Here is a 26,470-nt window from a genome sequence, read left to right as displayed (position 1 = left end):
GTGTTATATGCTGTTGGGAATAGTATAGAACAGTGTGTTTGAGACTGCCTTCAAAAACTCTTCTGAAATTTCAGCTGGTACAAATTACTCAAGTAAGACTGCTGATTGGGGGCAGTTGCAGATAGCGTATGATTCCCTTCACTAGCTGCTAGTCTGTTTCCAGGCACATTCAAAGCACTGTTTATGACATCTAAAGTCTTAGGACTATACTACCTGAAAGGCCATCTGCTCCCATATAAGCCTGCCTGACTTTTAAGATCTTCAGGAAAGGCCCTTCTCTTGGTAACAGTGCTGTCAGAAGCATGTTTGGTCATGACATGAGAAGACTTTTTCTGTTGCCACTCCCAGAAGGAAGGTATCTAGATTTACTTGCTCTCCACTGTCTCTCCAGCAACAGGCAAAAGAATGTTTTATTCACAGAGGCTTGTGAGTGACTGTTGCATCGAGTGTTGTTCTTACTTTGTTATCGCTGTGTCTCTGTGGCATTTCAGTGCATTGTTTTAATCAAGTTTTATCAATGATTTCAAACCACCTTAACAGTTTTTCATGGTAGAAAGGCTTTGTGCAAATCAAATGGAGCAAATGAGCCTCATGTCTGGAGGAAGAAGGTCTGAAGAAGGGACTTCTACTTACACGCACTGGAATGCAAGTTTAAAAGCCTGCATGTGGGGATCACTGCTTTGACCAGATGTAGTCTTCTGCTCTCATTGATGTGGATTTGAGTAGAAGCCTTCATACCTTTGCTTCAACATAGCAAGGATGGGGCCACAGCAGAAAGGGACATTGGGATGGAACTAGTGAGCACGCCCACACTGCTCTTCACCATAAGCTAATAAATGATTTACCTTACACTGTCCACATCTGACTTTACACAGAACTTCCTGCATCTAGTAAGCGTAACAAAACCCCAGCTAAGCCATCCTGCTGAGTTGATGATAGACTATCAGCACTATTGTGCTGTATTTGTAAGGTACTCTGAATACTTCAAAAATGCATTTGACTGTGGAAATGATTCATCCAGCTCCAGGTTTGATTGGTTTTGTGATTATCTATAAGATTCAAAATCATACATCCTTCACTATTTGCCAATTTAATCCTCAGCATTTCAGGATGCTCTTATTTTGACAATTCTTTGTGTTTGCAGGATTGAGAACCATTTGGAAAGACAACTAAAGTGCTAGGGATGTTGTGTTCCATTTTTCTTTTTGTAGAATCTTCTGTACTTTACAGGGTATTTGTGATCTTAAATTTGGCCACTGTAGCTGAATGAAAAAGTTTCTCTTCTATGATTATGAAATGGCATCAGCTAAGTTCAAATTTAATAAATTGAATTAATTATGTATGATTGGACCTACAGTTCATTTTATGTAGTGCAATCCTATACTATCATTCTTATGGCAAAATGGCAAAATCATTCTTACCATATCTTAACTTAATTCTCTAGAGAGAGTTATTAGTCAATACAATTGCACAATTTAAGAGCCCTGAGTTTTGAATTGTATACAGTAAGAGCCATATGGAGCACTTTGTAAGCAATATTTAAAGGCAGCACACTTAAAACTTTGTACAAAATTCTTTTTTGGATAAAGGAATAGGTACAACAAGAATTTTATTGTTATGCAAACTTAATACTGAAGCTTTAAACCACTATTGAATTTAATGTATGCATTTAAAATGATCAGTTGAAACAGTTCAAAGAGAGTCTCTTATGACACTGTTTGCAGATTGCTCAACTTTCATGTCATTAGCCTGTATTTTTATTTGAACAAGTAACACTTCAAAGAAATTCTGGCATTATTGGGCACTTCATTGAATTGATAAGCATAGTGGTGTGCATATTGCAACATGTTGATTAAACAGTAAGTTTGTTTTGGAACCTAAAGGTTCCTAAACTGGATCTGAAGGTCCAATATTTCAAAAATTTAAATAACTCCTTGTTTGCTTATTTATTTCATTAGATTTATATCCTGCTTCCTATAACAAACTCAAAACAGCTTACATAATTTTCTTCCACCAGCTCCAAATCTTATCCCCACAGAAGCAACACAGTGAGAGAGACTGGGCTGAGAGTCTGTGACTGGCCCAAAGTCACCCAGATGGCTCCATGGCTGAGTGAGAACTAGAACCCAGATCATTTGAGTCCCAGTCCCATTCTCTTAGCCACTGCACCACACTGGGTCTCTGTTATTTGCCAATTTCTGCATCATCAATATTTTTCTTATGTAATGCAAGTAGTGTGAATGTATAACTATGGCAGAATGAACTTTAATGAACTAAATAAGCTGAAGCAGAAGCCCAACATATTTTAACTTTTGATAGTTAAGTTGTCAAAAAACAACCAAGTTGCTTATCACAGAATTTCTTTATGGATTTTGAAAGATACTGAAAGGGATTCAATGAGTCATCAGGTACAATGAGGCATTCTGTAATTGTAGCAAATTGTTGGGTAATTAATGGATCTATGATTTTCCATAGCACATGCTAAATAATCTGTAGTCTCCAGGTTCTAATATTATAAAACAAATTATGCACTTTGATTATATAGAGTGGCAATGCCACACATTTTGGCAGATCCTTGCTGTATTACATATGAACCATATCAGTATTCTATGGATTTAACCTGATGACTTGCTGGACCATTTCTAGCCATTTGGTTTATTCTAGATTTAAACTTTCATACTTAAACATGTATGTGATTCTTTTGCAGGATGATCTTACAAAAGGAAGGCCCTCGATCACTGTTCCGGGGACTAGGTCCTAATTTGGTAGGCGTGGCTCCATCCAGGTAAAATGGAAAAAAGTCACCTTAGTTAGGACATGTGCAGAGTTCTCTAAAGGAGTAATCCTATTTTATAATGTCACTGCCCCCACCACGCAATTCACCCTTTTCTTTTTCTCTAAGAAACTTCTTTGCATTTATAAACAGAAATTAAGCAGTGACTTTTGCAGAAATTGTACATACATAAGACTATGCCTGCTTGCCGTCTTGCTTTCTCACTCAATATACTTCTTACCAAGTAGGTATATTTAATCCATATTGTGAGCCTGTTGTGCCCTCCTATCAGGTGAAGAAACATTACATTAGGAAGGCTAGGCTATGAAAAGCTAGTGACTTCGCAGGTGCTGTATTTCCTGGATTCTTTTCAACTTTACAGTTGAAACTGTTTAGTAAGAAGTGACATACATCCAGGAAAAAAGGATTAAAATTGGTAATATAGAAGGCAGTGACTTCCTCGAAGTGTCCCATATCCCATACTGTGGAATAAATTCATAAAAGCCTAGAGATGAGCTGAAGAATGAACACGTGTGTGAGAGAGAGTTATTCTGTAAAGGATAATTAATGTGTGGAATGAACTATGAAAAAGAAGCATTAGATGGTAAAAGTGGAAACATGCCATAAAACAGCTGTACTCTTGATGAGTCATTTGGTTGCAATGCCTGGTTTTGGATAAACACAGGGCATGCTATATTCTGTTATTCACTTGAATGAACACCAGCCACCTTTTGTACAAAATAAAGACTTGATTCATCCTGGTAGATCCAACTTGCAGCTTAGCCACGTGGTTCTTGCAAAGCCATTAGATGCCAAGGGTTGATTCTGGCATGCTATTTTTCTTCTAGATAGTTTTCTGCACTGTGTACAGCACCTTGCTATTTCAGTACTATCTGCCATTATGGATATTACTCCGTTCAAAGTTCTCATTACAGTGTGTTTCTCATGTTTGTACTGTCATAAACTATTACCTAGAATGTTATAAATGCTTGGTAAGCAGAAAATGACTTGGTGTTTTGTAAATGAAAATGTAGGGCATTCATTTATTAAATAATTTAAATGAACTAATGAATAAATGCAATATTAGTCCCCTGCTCAGTAATAGTGAGCTAATGCTGCATTTTTAAGCATTTGATCTCCTTCAAAGCTTGCCACTCAAACAATAGTGCATTTATTTTGCTTATCCTTTCTCCATTTCAAAACTATTTACACAGTCCTAAGTGCAATCTTTTTGTTACATTTGGATTGTATGATGTGCTCCAAAAAGTGTCTGTTTCTCTTCATCTTTCCTTCTGTCAGTACAATGCTGCTGTGGACTTTCCCCCAGTTTTCATGCTAGAGTTGTCTATTTGCGTATATGTTCTCTGGCTTTTGAATAAATACATCACACTTTTTTTCCAGTCATCAACCATGGGCAAATGCTTTTGTGTTTCATTTCAACATTTACTAAGTAGCTTTAACAGCATCTGTCTGTTTGAACAAGCTGTAAGGAAGCTTGTTTCATAACATGTGTAGCATACACCACTGATTTTGCTAATTATATCACGTAAAACAACTACTTTATCACCTCCTTGTGAAAGGCCACATGTTTGTGTAAAGCTATTAACATTAACTTAATGTTCTGTTTCATGAAGACTTAAATGCTGTTCATATCATAACCCCTGCTGAGTGCATACGACTATTTTTTGTTAAAACTACCATCAAAAGTTAATACAGATTTAATTAAATTTTACATCATTACTGAATTAAACCTTGGCTTGTTCTTAACTACTATTTTTATCAACTTTGAAGATCTGTTTCAGCAAAATAGAACAAAAAGTGGTTAATATATATCATTACAATATAAAAACTTGTAGGAAATTCTCTCCTGCCCCCTTGTGGCAAAATTGTTGATAAGAATTTATTATGTTTTTCAATAATGCTGTAGACTAGAGGATTTCATCTGCTTTAAAGATTTGAAACTATGTAAGTTTAGTTCAGTATTAGATACCTAATAGCTGAGTATGAGAATGAAACAGCACTGCTGTGTTAGGCTGGGAGCCAAAGATCTCTGTCAGGTATGTCTCTGAATGCTTAGACATTCTCTGTGTTAGTTTTGTCTTTCTGTCCTCCCTCACAACAGTGATTCCCAGTGCCATATTTTATGCAGCTTTCCACAGTTTTACAAGTGTTCTGACATGACATTTACAAGATGCTAGATAACTTAACTGTTACAGCGGTGCAGAACTCATCTACCATGTAACTGGGAGTCAGTCCATGACTATCTAATCACTTACCTGATCTCATGTAACTTCATCAAAACAAAATAAGAACAATTGTACAGATTGGTAGGAACTTTGAACATCCAAGTTTCTGCATTGGTTGTGTTCCCTAACAGTGTGTATAAGTTTATTGTGCTAGCTAAAGTAGACTGTTGGGTGATCTCAGAGTTACAGCTTTTACACGGGTTCAGTTTACAGAGCTGATACAAAATATTTTCAAGATGGGTAGGCTACTTGTAACTTTCCCAGTGTTTTCACCTGCAACTCTTATGATCCCTTTCATTGGCTGTGCGCAGTAGAGTTGATAGGGATTGCAGACCCAAACAAGCCTGCCCATGCTTTAATATCTGAGACAGAATTTCCACAGCATTTCATATGTAATTCCTGTCATGCTATAGAGAAGCTGCAGCAGCTAAATACTGTCCTGCTTTGGTGCTCTTGAAGCCTTCAGGAAGTAGATCAGCTGCAACAGCTTTTCCCATTTACAGTTGCTTCCATCAGAACACAGCCATTTTGCAGGTCTGAGTGAAGGGGAGAAAAAATAGGTAAATGAAGCAGCCTGGCAATAGGGTTACTGCTCATCAGTATGCATGATTACTCATTACCACTCTTATCAGCAGGTTGTAGTGTTTATATAATGGTAGTGGCTCCTTTAAGAGGAGCCGGAAGCTTACCAAAGGTGGTGAGAGAGAGGATACTGTGGGATCTTTAGCTAGAACATTCAGGTGTTTTTGTCTGAATGTATCTACATGCCTTTCTTGGGTCTCTTTTTATATGACAGCTATAAATAAATAGTACTTAAAAAGGAAAACAGTCTATTTTCTTTGAGTGATGTTCTGTACTGAAGTATAACTATTGTAGTTACTTGAATATTTATTTATTTATTTATTAATTAAAACATTTTTATGCCGCCCCATTTGCCGAAGCCTCGGGGCAGCTTACAACAATAAGTTAAAAAATAATTATAACATTAAATTAAAAAAATATAAACATTAAGTTAAAAATACAAAAATACCAATATAAAATAAGCCACCCTGGCCAGATAAAATCCAGTAATATTAACAATTAAAATGCCGCTTAAATAAAAAGGTCTTCGCCTGGCGCCGAAAAGCAAATAACAACGGCGCCAGGCGGACCTCTCTGGGGAGCGCATTCCATAGATTGGGCACCACCGCAGAGAAAGCCCTCCTCCGAGTATCCACCCTCCTGATTTCTTTCACGGAGGGTTCCCGGAGAAGGGCCTCTCCCGCAGATCTTAAGGGGCAGGCGGGCATATATGGATGTAAGCGCTCCTTCAGGTAATAACTCCTTCAAAATAGCTGCAATTGAACTTTGTTTTGGTTAATTATATTAACTTGTTTGTTTTTAGGGCAATATATTTTGCGGCTTACTCCAATTGCAAGGAAATGCTGAATAATATTTTTGAGCCAGAGTCTACCCAAGTGCACATGACTTCTGCTGGAGTGGCAGGTAAGGCTCTCTACCTTTCTGTTTTAATTACCTGCAAGACTCTTGGTGATTCAGTGGCTATGGTAAATGGAAAATTCTAAAAGTGAGATAATAGGTGGTTCAGAGTATAATTCCTAAAAGTAAGGGAATAGGTAGTTCAGAGTTCACAGTATCTCTTCAGACAATCTTCTGGACTGAAATGCTATGCATGAAAGTCTTTTGCTTCAGAATGAGTACACAGAACAGCTATTTATGGAGGTTTATGTAATGAGCAAAGTGGATAAGGATTCTTGCTTTTATCTGTGTTCTCCATAATTCTAGGCAAGCCAAGTAGACTTAATTTTTAGTTTGTTAAGCAAACTTTATGTGCAATAAAGTATTATATACTATTTTTTTCCTTTGCCCCTTACTGTGTTTTGCAAACTGCACTCAGGCTTTTCTGGAATATGCCAGCAGGTTTTAATAGTGTTCTCCTGTCCATACACGTGCTGGAAGTATTTGATCTTGCTGTGGTATTAGGTAAACCAACTCTGTTGGTTTCTACTTATAACTAAAATAAATTTACTTTTCCTTTTTTGGAGGAGGAAAATAAGTATGTTGGCAGATGGAAGAGATAAATGTAATCCAACCATAGTCTATCCATGTTTACTCAGAAGTCCTACTAAGTTCACTGGGTTTTACTAGAAAATAATTGTACATGGGCTTAAGTTAAGTGTAGAGAATCTGTGTCTGCGTAGATGTTGTGTCTGCGTAGATGTTGAACAACAGTTCCCCTTATTCCTGACAATGGGAAGATGTGACTTGAAGCTCAGTAACACCTGGAGAACCACAGATTCCCCCAGCCTTGGTCTACAATATCTGGCTACAGTGCTGTACACCCTGTTGAACTTAGTGAGATGTACTTCTAGTACACATGTATACTAGCATGCTGCTTTTCTGAACAGAATTTTCAGTTTCTGGTTTAAACATAGTTCTTTTTTGTAGAATTCTTCTGACAATAATAGATTTTTTATGTTTTGAAGACTTCTTAATTTGTGTTTTTCAGGCAAAAATAGGTAAGTAGGGGCAGGATAGCACTTAATAGGCTGATGATTTTGGTGGTTGGTATTATAGTTTCCACTGTGAATAATGACTAAACATGAAATGCCCCCATTAGCCAACTCAGTATCAAAATAATTCTGATAAAAAGCTAAAATAACAAAATAATTCAGCTATACTTTTTTCACCTAAGTTGGCAATTACAAATGCTTGAAAAAATATTAGATTTGGCAATTGAATTGAGAAACAACTCTGTCCAGCAGTTTACAATTGCCTGACATACTTAGAATTGTGGTTCTAATTTGAGAAAATAACATTTTAAATTTAAAGTTGCTGTATCTTTTAAACTCAATTGAAGGAATTCACGGAGAGCGGAGTGGTGGGAGGGACATAGCAGTGCAATGGGTTTCATTTAAAACTGCATCTTGATCATAAGTTGTTTCAGATACTTTGTTGATATAAATGGCTATTTTGTTACCTGTGTTCTTTTCCCCCCAGAAGCTTAAAGAAATATAATTTCTCTTGACAAAGAGCAGAGCAGAAGATATGAAAATGGATTAGTAAATGGGTTTTTAAATATAAGATGTTTTTCTTATTATGCAGTACACACTATGCAATAATGCTTGTTCAGAATTAGTTTAAAGGCAGCTTACCTATTTTTCTGTAATGCATCATCTTTGTTTGGTCATGCATCTTAGCCCAATCAAATAAAAACAACAACAATGTTCATATCTACAATCAAGGCTCAGTTTGCCTGTTCAGCAGTTATTTCTATATTGTGATTGGGATTTCTGTTACTTGAATCCCATGTTTTCAAAAAGCAAAATGAGTTCCTTTAGCCACTTAGATTCTTTTGGTTGTCACATGAGACATGTATACATTTCATTTCACTTTTAAAATGGAATCTATCTTTTGTGTGTCTGTGGCTTAATTCTGTGAAATTATCCTGCTCAGGTGCTCGTGCAATACTGACGGGCATTAACCTTCAGCTTTGCAGTTATGCATCTAAACCACATGGTTGATGAAAAGGGTGTCCCATGCAGATTGGCTCTGAAGGTAGCTATTTTTCCTTGAACTAGCATAGCTGTAGGTTGCTAAAGATCCCATAGACTCTTTTAAATCTGCTTAATCTGCCTAAAATACTGATATATATTGTTGCTTGTGGAGCAATACAGCTAATACAAGAGGCCATTAACATAGCTTGTGGAAAAAATGCTAACCTTGTCATTTTTGTGATTGCTTTTTAAGACTAAATGCTTACATTGACTATATAAAATTAAGCTATTAACAATTCTGGGTCCGTTTTGGCTTGAAATCCAAAGTAACTTAAACAGTTAAAAATGCAGTGAATTCTTAGGAAGAAGGCTAGGAGAATAATTTTTGAGTAAGGTTTGCAAAGCATTTAGTTTCCCTTTTTTGTGTGGCTTATGTAGCCTTACTTAAAATTTCATGTTAACTAATTGTGTTAGTTACTGCCATAACTGTGAAAAAGCTGCACTCGATTTATGGGCTTTAAAAAAAACTTTAAAATTATTATTAAAACAACAAAATCTCAAAGACTGAAATATTTAATATTGATATCATTCTGTACTCGGTCTGTCTTGAAAGATGCATATTGCCAAACATTTTTTTCACAACCCTTTCTGGATTCCCTTCTACATTCCAAGCTTTGGGAGAGTGTTGAGTAGATCAGTGTGCAGTAGCTCATAGGTGTCAACAGCACTGCATACCCAGCCTCCAATTTTTGTGTAGATGAGGCCATTGTAACCTGCCTTCTGTGCATAGGAAACACAAACTGGATCATGACTTGGATACCTGTTCTAGGGCATGATTCAAAATTATGAGTCTATAAAGTACCGTAACTTAAGCTTTACTAATTCATTTGATGTAAATAGTAAGACTGAACTAAAGCTTCAGGTTTTAAACAATTACTATAAAGAAATGTTGGGTGTCTTATTTTCTGCAATGAGTGACAAGGAAATCAGCTGACCCCTCCTTATAAATGTTCAAATGTCTCCTTTGCACAATAGCCAATTCTATCCGTCTCCCTAGTTCAAACTCCTGTATGCACTGTGGCGTGCATGCAGAACTACCCTATTCAGTTGAGTGGAACATGAGGTTTGAATGCAGGAAAGGTGAACACTCAGATCAGTTCTCTGCTGTAGAGCCAGTCTTTGAAGCCTTCAGAGTGTCATTTCTTTTGAAAACAAACTAGATTGGATTAAAGACCTGTGATTCTTTCCTGTATGGTGTTGGTTATTGTTATTACGATTATTGTGATGTTACATTTATACCCTGCTTTTCTTCCTCTTGCAAGGAACTCAAAAGTACCTTACAAGGTTCTCCTCTCCATTTTATCCTTAAAGCATCAACCCTGTGAGGTGGGTTGGGCTGAAAGCCTGTGAACGGTTGGAAAGGAGTGTTACCCCTCAAACAATTGGCCAGTATTGACGAAACCTTATAGCAAAGATAACTGTGACATCTAATATACTCCAAACATTAATTTTTGCTGATTTGAATGTGACCCCTTCTGAAATAAATGCCAGTAAATCAATCTATTCATTGAATAAAATAGGATGTTCCATTTCATTGTTTCATTCTTGCTTAAGGCCCTGTGTGTTGTATTATTCACTGGTAATAGATATGTAAACATGGATTGTGGCATGGTATCAATATTCAGTCTAAATATTTTCAGTAACAAAGGGGATTTGGCAGCAGGGACAAACCTAGGCTTTAACTGATGTTTCACTTGCACATATTGCACTTCAGCCAAACTTTTCTTGCTAAACTTAAATCTGGGTTTCCTCATAGTTAATTCTATGTGAAAAAATAAACAGTACTTAATGTACAACTGTGCGCTGTTCCTCTCTTACTGCCATAACTGTAGGAGGCATTCTAGCTTTTTAATATATTAAGAACCCAATCAATTTGGACAAGGGATATAAGCATGAAGTCTCTGAATCTGAACAGGGAAAAAGTTAGACAGAAAAGAACAAAATTTAGTAGAAGTCTGCAAACCCAATGACATAAAAAGAGATCAGAGAATCCAGATTCACTATCTTTAATTAGTTGCATCCTTTTCAAGATATTTGTGGTAGAATGCAACTCCATATGAATTTATGAAACAAAGCAACAAGTTTTTGAAAATATTTGTCAGGTATAAATAGAAATAAATCATTGGCAAGACAAGGTATTGCATTCATTTTAAAAGTAATTTACCTTCTATCATAAACTCAACTTTGAACTCTCTGTAGTCTCTGGTAGCCCTGTAGCCTTCTCATCTAGTCATAGACTCAGTATATATTTTGTGGAGTATCAACATACTCCTTGACTCAGTTAAACATCTGTATGGAGTGCATTCTATTAAATTATAATGAGTTCTGTATTCCATTATATTTCTCCATTTTCAATAAAAGAAGAAAAGTGCCTAATTGAATTGTATGACTTAGCATTTTATCTGTTTTCCTCTTTCATCTTTTTATGCTTCTGAAAAGGTACAACATTAGATTGATTGTAGTTAAATGCATAAAAGACAAGATGTTCAGTTCAAGAAGAATCTCAAATTTTAAATTAAATTTGTTTAAAAATGATATGAAGTCTTGGTTTTCTGCCCAGTGTGACAAGGTTAGCATTTTTATTTTTATTTAAATCCAGACCAACACTTTGGGCTTATTTAACAAGGATAGGTAAGTATTTTACATGCTACATAATGGTTAAACTGCTGCAGATGGCAGAAATTTCAGTACTCAATGCATTTTGCAAAACCATTTTTGAAATGCCTGTGGCCTATACTTTTTTTCCTTTTTAACGTTCTAAACTTTTAAAAGTTAGATCTCACCCTTTACTAATTCCGAAATCCTTCCATTGGGATTCAATTTTGTCACATGTATCTGATGAGGTCACTGCTTGTTGTTATGATACAGAAAAGCCTGTGTCTATTTTAGGCATTTACTGTACATTTCTCCCGTGAAAAGAGTGAGATCGTGTCATCTCATGCTCCCCATCCGCAGGTCACTTCCTGCAGAAATGTGGACTAACTTAAACCTCGTGAGTACTGAACTGAGCGTCTCTTGCAGCCTCTGTAAGAACCACACTTTGCGTTTGTAACCACTCTAAAACAAACAACGTAAGGGGAATCTTTATATCTAAATTCCAATGGTATACTTTGTTCTAAAACATCACTGAGCTGTTCCTTGCAGTGTAGTTTGGAGAAAGATGGAAAACCTTTGACTGATCACTGCTGATATTTAGCCAAGCTGATAAAATTAGATCACTTGATGATAATATGCAGAATTTCTGTGTTGCTTTATTTAGGTGAAGTAGTTCAGAACTGCACTTAATGCTGTTGCCACAGTCCTTTCTTTGCCTTTTCAATATTCATTGGCATTACATTAATTTATCAGTTCCATTATACCTTGCAAACAACATCAATGCAGATACATACCTGGGATCTTAGCTGTTTTATTGTGAGGTCTGTTGTGCCCCAAAAATTTAGGATAAATTTAAATAGCCTTCAGATGTGGGCATTTATTTATTAATTTCATTCTTCTTTGCTGCTCCATAACCCGAGGGTTCTCTGGGCCAGACATGCACTGCAGCCCTGTGTATGTCTACTCAGAAGTAAGTCTCATTGGCTGTGTTTGTAGATAATGATAAGCTTGACTTATTGTTTACGAGCAGTATCTGATTGCTGCCATTTGCATCAGGAGTAGCTAAGCCAACCATGGACCTTCTGTCTTGGGTTTATTTATCCTTTCATGTGAACTGGGAACTGTGGTTTGGCTTGTCTCTGACAATCCAGTTTACAAAATCCTTGATATGAACATACCGATCAAGAACTATAGATGAGAGGTTTGCTTAGCTACTTCTGCTTGCTCTCGGAGCAGCTTGGCCACCTTCATGAGCATACTGATAAATAAGCCTTCCCCAGAACTAAAAGTGTGTATAGCATTTCAACCTCAAATCACCAATTCTGCCTGGGATTTAATATCACATATTCTTTGAACATCAGCTTTTGTTTTGATTACATATATGAAATACATTTAGGTTGCAATCCTGTACACACTTATAACTGTTGCTCTTATTAGAGCTTAATTCTGACTAGACATATGTAGGATTGCAGTGTAAGAGTCTTGAAAACTTCATTAGTGGGAGAATTGTTTTGTTAACTGTTCATAAAGTCACCTCACAGTGATCAGACTAGGTCTGCTGGGATGCAATTCCTTTTGTGTCCTGCATTGCATCCAATATGTCAGGCTACTGCTACACTATATAAATGTCAGAAATGACCTTTTTTCATATCCTTTAAAAGCAGCAGTGAAGTTACTATTCCTATTCTTCCAAGTGCTATCTTGAGGGGCAGGGGGTATGCATGCTTGTGGTTAATGCATATGCCCATCTTGTAGCTAAAAGCCAAAGTTAACTAGGCAGGCCATAATGATTGATTGTAAGAGGAATAAAGGGAGATTGGACATGTAAGGAAGGCTTAGCACAAACTAGGTGCATCCTCATCAAGTTCATCCCTTTTTGTATTAAAATAAAGATTAGTTTCAAAATACATTCCACAGATTAAAAAAAAGTTCTATTTCTTAACAGAATTAACTGCTGCTATTGTCATTAGTTATCCCAGAAGTAGGAAATTCTAGTGGAACAGCTATAGCTTATGATCCTGACCACAAGTCATCAATCTTAGTTCGGGCATAACTCTAAGCCATGGATGGAGGGTTCCTGGTTTCTTTAGCTGGTCATTTTGGCAGGAAAAGCCAAGTAGGAACAAATAAACTACACATACTAGGACATTTGCTTGTTCCCTAACTTTTTATCTAAACTGGACCAACGTGATTATTTTTGCCCTGTCCAAATTTTAAATTTACTTGAGAGGTCCCAGTGAAAACATACAGACTTTTATCATGTTTAATTGAATAGACTCCTTCAGTGAGTATAATAACAAGGAAGGTTTTTCTTTTCGTAGATTACATCTTTGTAATGCCCAATAGCAAATAATTTTCCTGGGTGATTCATAGCATGGCATTATAAAATGGTAAGCTTTCAGAAATTTAAAAGTCTTGAAACAAGTTAAAAATAATTGACAATAAACTCAAGACCTCATAAAACAAATGCCTGGCAGTGTAGCCTGATGCTGGAAAGATGACAGTGCTGGCACATGACAGACCAGTGGGGAGAGCATGCCACAGTTGGGGGGGGGGGGGGGCACAACTGCGAAGATCCCCTTCCTTGTTGCCATTCTCTGAGCTTCCTTGGGAGGAGGTCTCCAGATGCTGATTATAGGGTACAGGTAGGATGATGAACATGAAGCACTTTGATGCAGCAGTTTAAATATTGCAAGTAATTAAAGGATTCCTACTTAATACCATAAAATAAAACCTTACATTTAAAGTGTTGACATTAAGTCTTAAAACAGTTAAGATCCTTTGGCACTTGCGTTCTTGAGTCTTTTAGGCTGCAATCCTATGCACACCCTGGGAATAATCTCCATTAAATCAATGGGACTTATTTCTGAGCAGATACATATAGGATTGTGCTGTAATTTCTTAACTATAATTTTTTCAATGTGAATGCCAGTTTGGATTATCCAGAAGAAAGTTATATGCAGTCAGTGTTTTTGTTTAGTTTATATGCAGGTTTGTTTAGCTCAAATGTTTATGAGAGATGCACTGAACAAGTTCTTGAAGGCTCACTCTACAATTTCAGTTTCTCTACAGGACTTGAAAAGAGGCTTTTCATATCATGCCAGTATAATAAATAGTAACAAACTGAATATCCTGGACCTAGAAATTCCATAGCTGATATTAGTCTTAGAACTAAACAGCTATTGAAAGATGCCCTCCCTTACTGCTTTTCTATTATTTGTGGTTGTGCAGTAGGGGAAGAAAGATTCCTATCCTACCACAAGTGGCAGAGCCAATGGCATTTTTGGCTCTTAGCAACTCTTTAAGGTCTTAATAAGGTTACCTGATCCTTAGCAGTCCATAGGATATATGTAATAATGTTAGTTTAACAACTGATATTTCACTGTTTGAACAAGTATTACAGAGCCCGCTAATGATCCTATTCTTGAATGCTAAGTAGAACTTACAGGTAGAATTAATACAGCATTCTACATAATTATATTGTGTAATTCGGTATGAAAATGTTATGTACAGTAACATGTATCTGAGTGATACAGCATTAAATAGTTATTCAGTTAATGACTTTTTACTCCATACTTTGTATTTCTGGCATTAAGTTAAATCTACATAGAATATTTTATGCTGTTCTGACATAATTTAATTTCATTTGCAACTTGCTTTTATTTGGGATATATTTAAATTCAATTAGCTTAATCTCAAACTTGCTATGGGAAAGGTGTCAAAAATGAATTTGTATAAATATATTGGCATAGATTAAGCGTTAAATATACTTATTCCAAATAACTAAGAATAGGGATGTTGATGTTTTAAATACCCATGAAAAAATTATTGGCTTTGTTAACTTGCAAAAGTAATAATATCAGTAAAGGCCTACCTCTGGTTTTTAACAATTAAGTCAGCTCATGTCAACTTGTATCTTTTGGTACTGTGTGTATTTTAATTTATAGCAAACTATAGCAAAACTAATCTATCTTTTAAAATATTTATTTAGGTTTTACTGCAATTACAACAACCAATCCAATTTGGCTTATAAAGACACGATTACAACTTGATGCAAGGTAAAAAAAAAAAAAAACTTATTTAGAAACAGTGATGTGAGCTGGAAAATTATTCCACTGCTATATTTACCATGGAAAAATTCCTGCACCGTATATGTCTGCTTTTATCCATATGTGTCTGGATAGTGTATCACAGCCAATCATGCTGAATGGGCTAAATATAGGAAATGAACTTCTGTAACTCTTCTAAAGCGGGCATAACAAATGGTAATGCTTAGTTGCCCATGGGGAAATGAGAAATAAATACTGTAGCCTTCCCTATGCACAATGAAGTTGATCCTGGCTGGACTGAGCCAGGCTTAATTGTGTTGTATTTGCCCTCCATTGCTAATATTGTTCAATAACAAATGGGAGGAAAACTGGAATTAAGTCTGTGATTACTGCTTGCTTTCATGCTGGACCAGACCAAGGGTCCTTCTAGTGGTAAAATTCTGTCCACATGGTACCATTCAGTTGTCCGTGGAATCCCACAACGGGACACGAGTGCAGTAGCACCCTCTAGCCCATGTTTTCTGGCCTACGCCCACAGATTCACATCCATCCTTTAGTGAAATGGATTGTTCAACTAGTCATTCTAAATTTTTTGCAACCTGCAGAAGAACTGTTAAACGGTACAAGGAGCAAGTGAAGGGGCTACAGTTACCTCAGCAAAAGACAATTAAACTTTTGATAGCTGTATATTCTTTCAGCTGTAATCATTTTTTATAAAATACAAACAACATAAAGGAATATGTTATTGTCTTTCTATTTTTTTACAGATATTCCAATAAAATAATTTTTACATGAAGCTTTTAATATATTGGGAGTGTAACATTTAAATGATATTGTGTAATTTAATTTCCCCCTAAGGAAATATCTCAGTTCAACTATTTTGTAGCTATATCAGAACTTTTGATATGTTTACACTGCACTTATTACATTTTTAGTTATGTTTACTAAATATGAGGTTTTGTCTTCCTGTTGAGGGAATAAAGATGACTCAGGCATACTAAATCAAATAACATTATTCAGAACACTGGGAAATTTCTGTTCAGGAAATGTAAATGAACTAGTATTTATAGTGTGTTTGGTTTTTAATTATTTGCCATTACTTAATCATTTGGGTGAAATTGGCATAGATTGATTCAATGCAGAAATAATTCCCGTTTAATGACAACAGTGGCAGCAGTGGTGCTAAAACTTGTACACTCACAGAAGCCTCAGCAGTAACAGATTTCAAACAAATTTATTCATTAATTTAAACAAAACTGTTGAATTTCTTGCAGAGATTTTCAACTAAATGAATTTGATGTTGTAAATATGGTTTATGAAGCTTCTGTGCTTTCTTTTAAAGTATTTCTGATTTCATTTCTGATTTCAAAGAAGCTACAATAGTACTATTAAGGTAGTACCATGGGCTCTTGTAGGATTATTAGAAGCTTGTTTCCTGTGGAACAAACCAGGCTGCCCAGATTCAGATGAGAAAACAACCCACTACTGGGCACTGCTTAGGGATTACAGAAATAAGACATGTTGCTTATTTTGATTGTATCAACTGGCCAAGAAAGTTTCGTGTGGTTTGTCATTTTCCCTTTGTCCACCCCATGTTCTAGAGAGAAACTATATGGTCTAATGAAAAAACTGGGGTAGAACACCTGCTAAATTTGTAAGATTTTTATTGTTGTTCATGCACAGCCTGAGAATGATGGAATTTAATATAACTAAGTGTACAGTCCTGTTGATCATGCTGTCAATGCCTATAATGCCCTGAACTTGCATACATATAAGCATTCTGTTGTGAAAGCAGAATAGCAGCAACCACAAACTTTGTCCCTCTGTTCCTCCCACCCTGCATTTTAGTTAGATAGACATTTTCAGCAGTCTGAGGCACTTCAGAAGTGAGAGGAAAGGAAGCTGCAGAGAATGCAAGATACCTCATATACTGGCCTGTGAAGATTTCTCCTTCCCTTGTCCCCCAGAGCACCCCTTTACCTCTTCTTTTTAAGTTTGTTTTCTTACCTGAGGGGCAGCTACATGCTTCTATCCTTGATTTTGGATGGGGGCAAGGAGGCAGGTCAGTGCATGGATTCCCAGCAACAAGATAAGAGTTCTGTCTCCAGTCTCAGAAATGGGAATTCTAAGTATCCTATAGACCCCCCCAGACAAACACCTAGGGGTCATAGGATCATACCCTCCATTAAATTAAAAACTACATTTCTATACCTTGGAAGCTACTGAGGTTTACAATGCTATACAGGCAATAATTTACCTAGCAATTTCAGTAATCAGGTTAGTTTGAACAATTCTGTGGGCCACACTAATTTGAAAATGCGTAAGTTTTCTTTGTAGACTCTGGTGTTGGAAGCTTTGGCTAAAGTGGTATGTGGTGTCTAGATTGCAAAAATAGCATAAACATGTTCAGGGTGTTGAATATATTTTCCACTTTCATCTAGGGATCGAGGGGAAAAGCGTATGAGTGCTTTCGAATGTGTACGCAAAGTCTATCAGTCAGATGGAATTAAAGGCTTTTATCGGGGAATGTCTGCATCCTACGCAGGCATATCAGAAACTGTTATTCACTTCGTAATTTATGAGAGTATTAAAAGAAGACTTTTGGAATATAAATCTGCTTCTGCTATGGATGAGGAAGATGAATCTGTCAAAGAAGCATCTGACTTTGTTGGCATGATGATGGCTGCAGCCACTTCCAAAACATGTGCCACATCTCTAGCCTATCCACATGGTAAGGGCATCTTGAATCAAATCTTTTTAAAACTGCAGTGAGTATCTAATTCCATCAGGGGCAAATAGTGTAGTCCTATGCTGGGGGTGTTTGGGTTTAAAAATGAGAACTGTTCGGGTCCAGTCCCTTATTAATTTATAGTATTTAGGGACCAAATTAAAACAATGCCTAATTTGACCCCTTAAGGCAAGGACTGTTAAAAATAAAAGGGGCGTTTCAGTTAAGGGAGCCTAGTGATTCTGTGAGCTGGAGTTGCATCTTCTGGACGTTTCACAAGGGTGCACAGGGCTGTTAAGCTGCTTTTGTTTATCCAGTTTTCACTTTGAGAATTGTGTTTAGGCTTTAATGTTTTGTTTTTTGTACTGTTTTGTTGCTGCTTTACTGCCTTTAATATTTTGGGAACCATTCTTGTTTGAAAATGTGGCTCACAATGCTTAAAAATAGTAAGCAAGTGTCTTAATTTTATTAAGAAATAGCAAATGTTTTAAATATTCAACTTGCCCACTTCTTAAACTGACTTTTTCAATGTCTTAAATTTACCTTACTAGTCATGTATTTGCAAGGTTATCTTCTATGAACATTTATTTTTACTTCATTTATGCAGAGGTTGTACGAACAAGGCTACGAGAAGAAGGAACGAAGTACAGGTCTTTTTTTCAGACACTATCTTTGCTTGTACGAGAAGAAGGCTACGGCTCTCTGTATCGTGGGCTAACAACACACTTGATTAGACAGATACCAAACACAGCTATAATGATGTCTACATATGAAGTGGTAGTCTACTTACTCAATGGATAGCAGTACTGCCAGCTCTGTTTAGGAAGTTGGAAGACCAAAAGCTTGCAGTGGACCATGAACTCTGTTGTGGAAGGCAGGAGAAAAATCTATCCAGAATATGCAGCTGTGGACATAACAGAAGACAGACAAAGAGGCAATCATGCTTAATCGTGCTGCCTTGTCATATGGCATCTTCTGCAGTGTGATAATCTGAAGCTGCTCCTAAGGGATTGCCTTTAAATGCCTCGTATTTCAATTGCAATTTTCTCCTATTGTGTCAACTTTTCAAATGCTATGCAGTGAGTATCAGGGACTTGGTTGTGAGCAGGGAGGGTCATAACGTGTGTTCCTATACATCTTTTTTTTTCCAACTCTTGTTCATTGCTGCTTTCACATTCATTTTCTGTCACTGCAAAGTAGCCAGTTGGAAGGGTATAACTGAGTCCGTTTAAAGCAGATCCATAATTGCTAATACCTGGAACTCCCATTTTGCAATTTGAAATAAAGTGAAAGATGATGATTCACATGAAGCTTCCCAGATTACTACCTCAAGGGGTCTGACAGAGAAACCCAGGTTTTTCACTAGAGCTAAGGTGGCCTTTATTTATGGAGATGTGGAGGACAGGTGGAGATAAATTATATGACATTCTGATTTTTTAAATATCAGACCTAGGACTCCTAGTACTGCAGCAGTATATTATTTTTCTTGCTCTAATTATTTTCTGTACTGAAAACAAAAAAAAGAGCCTTAAGAAGGTCCATCTGAACTGAAATACTCCCCTTTGGGGCCATGTACAATTTTGGGGATGTAAAACACCTCTGACTGTGTTAAGGGTCATGGCCTTGTTGGATAGGGCAACTCTTCCTGCTAGCAAAGTGAACTGAATGTTGTAGAGTATGTTGCTTTGAAATCCATGAAAGCCAACAAATAAATGTAAGGCTTGGATAGCAATTGTTCAGAATTCACCAGTATGCTAGCTTTGAACAAGCTTTATTCATCTATGCTTGTTCCTGGATTAACCTCAGACCTGCATTAGATTTCAATAACATGCAGGCTGTACTTTTTCATGTGAAAATCAAGAGCTAATATTGTGGTTTGGTATTAGATGAGAGATGATAACTGAATGCCTTGGGTTTTAAGCATCCCGGTTTGCTTTATTCTTTGCTTCATCCTGAAGCACTTTGTGGAAGACCATGTAAGTGAAAGTTCCAAGCTTATTTCAGAATGTTTGACCTTGTGAATCTATTTTAAAACTTCATTTATGTTCTCTTACATTTTAAGAGCAGGTTTTTGCTTACTCATAGTAGCTACACTGTTATCTTTTCCCTCTTTAAATGTCTAAGTATTACAAATATTCTATTTTAGTGTTCTAACAGTCATAAAATCATGCATTTTATCTTAACATCTGTCCTGTAACTGCAGTGCATTAGCTGCTTTAAACAAACTTCCATCCTAATTTGGCTGTAGTTTTCTAATTGAATATTACTTCACTGGTATAACTGGTAATGACTCCAGGGGGAAAGATTGTGAATTTATTAGTGCACATTTAGTGAAATGGCTAATATCCTAAAAATATGGTTATCTTGCATATCTATAATTTTATCAGCTTGTAAAACTTTCCCCTATGCAGACCTCTGTCACAGTCAAGTACTTTTAATGGCATGCTTTTATGCATTCTTACTCAGGAGCAAGCCTTGCTGAGTTCAGTATGGCTTACTCCTTAGGTTAGTGTGTATAGGGTTGCAGCATAAAGCCCACTGATGTCAATTATGCTGAAATCTTGCGCCCTGAAACCAGTGGGACTTAGCACTTCATTCCAGTATGTGTATGCTCCATTTTGTCATAGAAGATTTAATTCATTTGTGAGCTTTGCAGAAAATAGAATTGCTAGGCTATTTGGAAATAATGCTGGGATGTCTAATGTACATACAATTAGAAAAGCTATTTCTTCCTGGTCTTCTGTGCCCTTCATTCTGTGGCAGAAATCTCAGTACAGACTAGAAACCTTTAGGATGATGATAGTGCTCAGAACTACTGTTTGTTAAGGCCACTTTTCAAGCGCAGTGACTACATGCTAATTTTTTTTCTGCAGGGAGCAGACAATATGACTAACTTTCCTTAAAGTTATAGGGGATCTCATTATAGCCATTATATGCTTATAACTGAAAATTTGGCAGATGTAATCACATTAGTTGAAAATGGAAACCTATTTAAACTATTCCTCCAATAACTTCTCTAAGGTAGCTCCTTCCTTCCTTCTAAATACTTACAGCACATATTTCATTGCTGGTAACAATAGCCCAGTTGGCACATAGGGTTACATCCTGGGTTGTGAATGAGCCAGTTCATGCTGCTTGGTAGCATACCCACTGCCAGGAACATTCCTTATCTGGGTTGCTTAGCATGATATTTGAACCCAAAATGCTGAATAGTGTTCCCCGGTAATCCAGAGCTGGAAAACAATTTTGGATTCAAACATCATACTTAACAATCCCAGGAACAATTAAAGGCTGAACAGCCTAGCATTACCCTGTTCATCCATTTTCTCTGTCAGGAAAGCCCAGGCAGGAGCAAACAGGAAGTATGAAATAGCATGCAGGCTGGGCTGTTGGGCAAGAAATGCCAGCTGACTCCCAAGACAATATAAAGGTTTTGTTTAGTTTTTTCTGGCTTATACACTCAGGTGGATTCAGACAACCGACCTTTTTTCTTTCCCATTTTGCAAATATTGTGAAATCAGTGTGGTGGGATTCCAGTGGAAATGAATTGTCTGGAGGGATTAGACACTAGATTTTAAGTTGGCCTAGAATGGGTTTATTAAAATTGTGATGGCTGGTACATTTATCACCACTTTTGTCACATTTATCACCACTTTTGTCACATTTATCACCACTTCCAGAAATGGGTTCTAGGAGTAACTCTTTGCACATAAACTTTTTAACTGTAAGCATTCGTACAAATCAGCTGCATGAATTCACACTTTCCATTTTATTCCATAGTAAATGAAACAAGATGTGGCTTGAGTTAAATGGAAATGTTCTATTTTGATTTCACTTAGGAGATCTTTAGGGGATGAATGTTTGGCATTAAATTACAAAGCTGGGAGAACAATGTGTGATGAGACCTCCTGAACCTTTCTGCTGTCACCATTGTGTTTCACTTATGCTGTGCTACCAACAGAAGTTAAATTAGAATCCCTAAGAAATCTGCTAGTCTTACTGAAGTCAGAAGTTGATGACTTTTGGGTTAGCTGCCTTAAGGAGCCATCCTAACCTCTGAGAGAAGCTGAAGGGCTTACATCAGATGATATAAGTGTAGCTTTTGTCAGGGGAGGCAGGGAAATGCTGACAAGATAATACCTGAACTGGCAGAAAGGTCCCAGCAATGACCTGGAAGGAAATGTGGTGGATGTGGAGGTGCTCAGTTGCTCCCCTGACACGCCCACATAGCAGTGGGATTCTGTGGCATCTCTCATAATTACCTCCATTGACTGCAGTGGGAGGCTTGAAGAAAAAGCTGCCTCTTGCTTCATGTGCTGTCCATGGAGAAAGAGCAGGCCATGGATATAGTGATGCCCTTCAGCAGATACGGCCTTCCCTTCCCTGTTACATGTTTGAAGTAAGTGATGGTTCTGCCTTGTCCAGAGCATGCAGAGCCCGGTGTGTTCAGCTAGAGATAGGTGAATAGTTTTCCCTTACTAGTATTTTACTGTGGCTTTTCAATCTTCATGTCAGGTAAATATTTCTGTATAGTTATTAACCAATTATATATTTTTAAAATTACCTCTGAACAATTTCCCAAAGAGACTGAGCATTAGCTTTCCTTGCATATTATACAAGGAAATTGTTGAAATACTATCTCAGTGCAAGGAGAATTTCTTCCTCATCTATGATTTGGCTATGTTCTAAATACATATCCTCACAGATCTTTGACAAATGAACATCTAAGGATTACTTCATATACTCAGTTTGAACAGTTAACTGAAACCTTGCTATATTCTGCTTGTAATGGTGGCTAAGTTTAAATAATAAGATGTATACCATAAGCTAGACCAGAAGATGGCACTGTAGTGCGTGTCAATGCAGGAAAGATCATCTTGAAAATGCCTGGTGTGTCAATCTGTTTCCTTAAGTATTTTGCATTTATCACTTGGTTTAGTGTCATAGATATTACGGGAACAAGCCATAGAAAGTTCCCTTTGAAAAGTATGTTATATTTTCTAAATTTTACCCGCTTTATTCAAAAGTCCAGACACAAACACCATTAAGCCAAGGAATAAACATGCCTTTTCCATGTATGTAATTGAAAGTTCTACTTCAGAGTGAACTGTGATTTCTTGAAAATCAACACAAACAACTTTTGTACTTGGAAACACACAGGGGATTTCGGTTTTCAACAATGAACTGTTAAAATATGAATTTTGTCATGTTAGGGCACTGATACAAAATACTGTTTGCAGCAACTCTTAATGACTTTGTTCTCACCATAATTCCAGTCTAGAATATAGGTTGAATTGTGGGTTGTTTAATTGGGGGTTCTCATGATATGCAAACCTTACACTCTTGTTTAACAATGGATTGTTAATAACAAACAACCTAGAGTTTATATCCCACTAACACTGGAAAATCTTCCTGGGTATTCATGGTTAACAACCCATTATTAAACCCTAATGAAATGTTCACACATAACAAGCCATGATTCAACAACCTACTTTCAACCCATACTCTGGGTTGTTACATGTGAACCAGGCCTTTTTTCCATAAAGAGATTTTTTAAAAGATTATATCAGAGGCTGGGCTCCATAGAATTGCATTAGAAGTATCTAGTGGGATAGTGGGACCTTACTTTGAAAAGCAGGCTGCTACACCCCATTGCAAGACACTTGTGAGATTGTTCTTAATATTAAAAGCAGTTCCCATGCGGCATAGGGAACTGCTTTTCAAGAAACACAAAATTGGACTGTTCTTGGGCATGTGGACATTAGCTATGTATGTTTCAGAATCCCAACCCAATATTAGAATCTGATTTTTTCTATGCTTTTTCTTACGTCCAAGATCGTGTTTCTACTCTGTTTTTCTAACTGTTCCTCCAAATAGGTGCAGGAGTGAGGCCTAGTTTCTTCTTAATTTCTAGGAGCAAGCAGAGCATTGATGTGTGGGTATACAGAAGTACCACTAACAAATATTTGTTAGTCCAAAGCCCTGAAGTTGTATACAATTCCAGTTTTATTTCAGAAAGTCTGCATACTCTGTACATGTGAACATACTTTGCCCTAGGAGTCATTATTATTGTTCACCAAGTCCGGTATCTTACTGCTCCTGTGAAGTTTGCTGTAGTTCTTGCATACCATGTAGTTGGCTGTCAATGATGTGCTTTAAATACTTTTTGTATTTATATTATATTGACAACTTTTGTTTGGACTGCTCAAACTTCAAAATAAAACGACTTTATTCAGACCTCTTAGAGTTGCATTTTTTACTTTTATGTTCAAGCCTGTAGTCGTATGTCTAAGGATATGAAAAGGAAAATAAGTTTAGACTTAGTTTTTACAATACACAGAAGACTCCATAGGCTATACATTTTCTAATCTGTACATTTTTCTTCCACCTGCTTTGCATGTTCATAAAAGGATGTATTTCACATGGACTGTCTTCCACTAATGGTTCTGCAGATTTTGCATGCTGTGTTCTAGTGGACAAATACACATGTCACAGCACAAATACACAGTAACTCAGTGGTTACTATGGTTTATGGTGTTTCCCCCCATGATATTGACAATCAAGTGCTTTCTACATTATTGTGGTTTCCATTATGTCCACTCAGTTCTCCCATTGTTGGCATGAATCCCATCAGCCAGTGTGCCTGCAGTTCAATCCCAATTTCCATCACTTCTCACATACATGAACTTCCTCTTCCTGAATGGTCTGCACAGTTCTCTGGGTGTATCCTCTGTAACCCCACTTCCTTCTCCCCCTCCCATGACCCTCAACCAAAGCTGCCTGTTAATAAATGGATCTGTCCAGAGTAACCATCTTTTTTTTGCTATAATACTTTACATAGAGCATCTTTTTGTATGCCCCCTCCTGTCTGCCCCCATCCTTTGTTGAAGATCTACTTGAGACAGGACCTGTAAACATTTCCAATAGGTGCTTTTCTCCATGCATTCCTGCAGACTTGTGTGGCAGGCTTTGCCTTCTGTGTCCCCCTCCCTCTCATGCCTGTACCTGTGCTCGCTTGTTTCACACACGATCCCTGTATAATATTACCCCATATTCATGATTAGGCAGGGACGCTTGTCTTGCTGTCAGCATACCTGGCACCCCTTCTCCGTGCTCTGCTCCAGTGCCCTTCATCCTACACATCCCACTTTTCCATTCCCCCTTTCCTCTATCATGTGGTTGCATCTGTTCCAAAATGCTTACGAAGTACCTATGTCTCCCATCTGTCCTGCTTGAAACTGGATGTGCGCCCCTTCCCTTCTTTCTGCTGCATTTTTGACCCCAAACAAGCTCTAGATGTTCATTCTTCCACCCTCATGCCTATCTTGATATGGGAATCTGCCTGCCTCATGCTGTCCCTGCTTTGAACTTTTCCAGCAACTCCCTCCTTTTTCCCACCAGCCCACAGTCCAGCTTTCTGACTCTGCTCTTTCTCATGTTGCTTCTCATCCCTTCCAGTCAGCATCAAGAACAGACCTCTGCTAGTGTTTGAAAACCAGTTTGTACAGGATGATCATGAGATACTTTTTCAGTTCAAACACCTCATTAATGTGTTTTATGGTTGGATGTCTGGCCTGATTTTAGAAGTATGTTGTCAAAGGTGGCCCTGGACATGCAGAAAGTAGAGCAAAATTGAGCATTGTCTGAAGCATCACATCCAGCAGGGAAATTCACACTGCCACCTCATTAGGAAGGGTCCAGCACTGAAGCACACATCTGTCCACAGCTGGCCCTTAGCCACCAAAGAATTGGCCGTGGTATTTCTTTCCCAGTCCAGACCTGCAGACATCAACTTCATTAACTGTCTGCAGAATTGATGAGCCCCAGCCAATGCCTCATTTCCCCACAGAGGCAGTTTGTGAAATGGGCAGCAGATTCAGAGCATCTGGCCAGAAAAACACCTTTCTCCACATGCTGGCTCCTTATCACAGAAATGCATCTCTGAAATGGCATGCAGTGTAATGGCAAGCATGTCTTGATGTGAGTTGGCAGCCACCATTCACAACTCCTTTCCTTTCTCCTCAAGTCTTGCACTGCTGCTGCTACACCCAGGCATGTGTGGAGGAAGGACTAGGGGAAGTGGTGTGGCTGAGGGGTAAAATGCAGAAGTTTCCCAGGTGTCTCATACACATAAGGGGAGTGAAGCATGTTGTCACAGATGCAGGAATAGGCAGATGCAAACTAGATGAGAAGCACCAGACCCCACCACATAGGCAAAGCATTTCACATTATGCTAGCACATGTTAAACAGTGAGTGTGCCATTCCTCGAAGTAGCAGGAGACATGCATGATGGGGCCAGTGCTGTCTCCAGATCAAGAAGAACTCCACCCTGCTCAGGAAACAGTAAAGAGATCACAGCCAACAGGCAAAGACAGCACTTTAAATGTGGGGGAAAATATCATTTGTATTTTACAGTTTGGGAAGAAGGCTGAGAGAAAGAATGGATTGGCCTGAAGCCTTGTTTTTAAGTCCTGAATCCAATGAGCTGAGCTGCTGTGATGTAAATGCACCTTTTGTTCTA

General features: G+C 37.5%; 1 protein-coding gene across 2 annotated transcripts in view; it reads left to right on the top strand.

The window, feature by feature from the left end:
* The window catches only part of SLC25A36 (solute carrier family 25 member 36), a 41,250-nt gene extending 17,065 nt beyond the window's left edge, over positions 1 to 24,185 (top strand). For both annotated transcript variants that reach the window (XM_044432802.1, XM_044432801.1), the window contains exons 3-7: positions 2,708 to 2,785; positions 6,404 to 6,504; positions 15,163 to 15,229; positions 17,662 to 17,951; positions 18,556 to 24,185. In XM_044432802.1, coding sequence (XP_044288737.1) covers positions 2,708 to 2,785; positions 6,404 to 6,504; positions 15,163 to 15,229; positions 17,662 to 17,951; positions 18,556 to 18,749 — 730 coding nt within the window. In that variant the 3' untranslated portion in view covers positions 18,750 to 24,185. The remainder of the gene's footprint in view (positions 1 to 2,707; positions 2,786 to 6,403; positions 6,505 to 15,162; positions 15,230 to 17,661; positions 17,952 to 18,555) is intronic.
* Positions 24,186 to 26,470: the final 2,285 nt, after the last annotated feature.

This window comes from Varanus komodoensis, unplaced genomic scaffold, assembly GCF_004798865.1.
Source record: "Varanus komodoensis strain SLA01 unplaced genomic scaffold, ASM479886v1 scaffold25, whole genome shotgun sequence".
In the NCBI taxonomy this organism is placed as follows: domain Eukaryota; kingdom Metazoa; phylum Chordata; class Lepidosauria; order Squamata; family Varanidae; genus Varanus; species Varanus komodoensis.
Note: the sequence above shows the minus strand (reverse complement) of the source record. Positions and strands in the feature narration are given on the sequence as shown.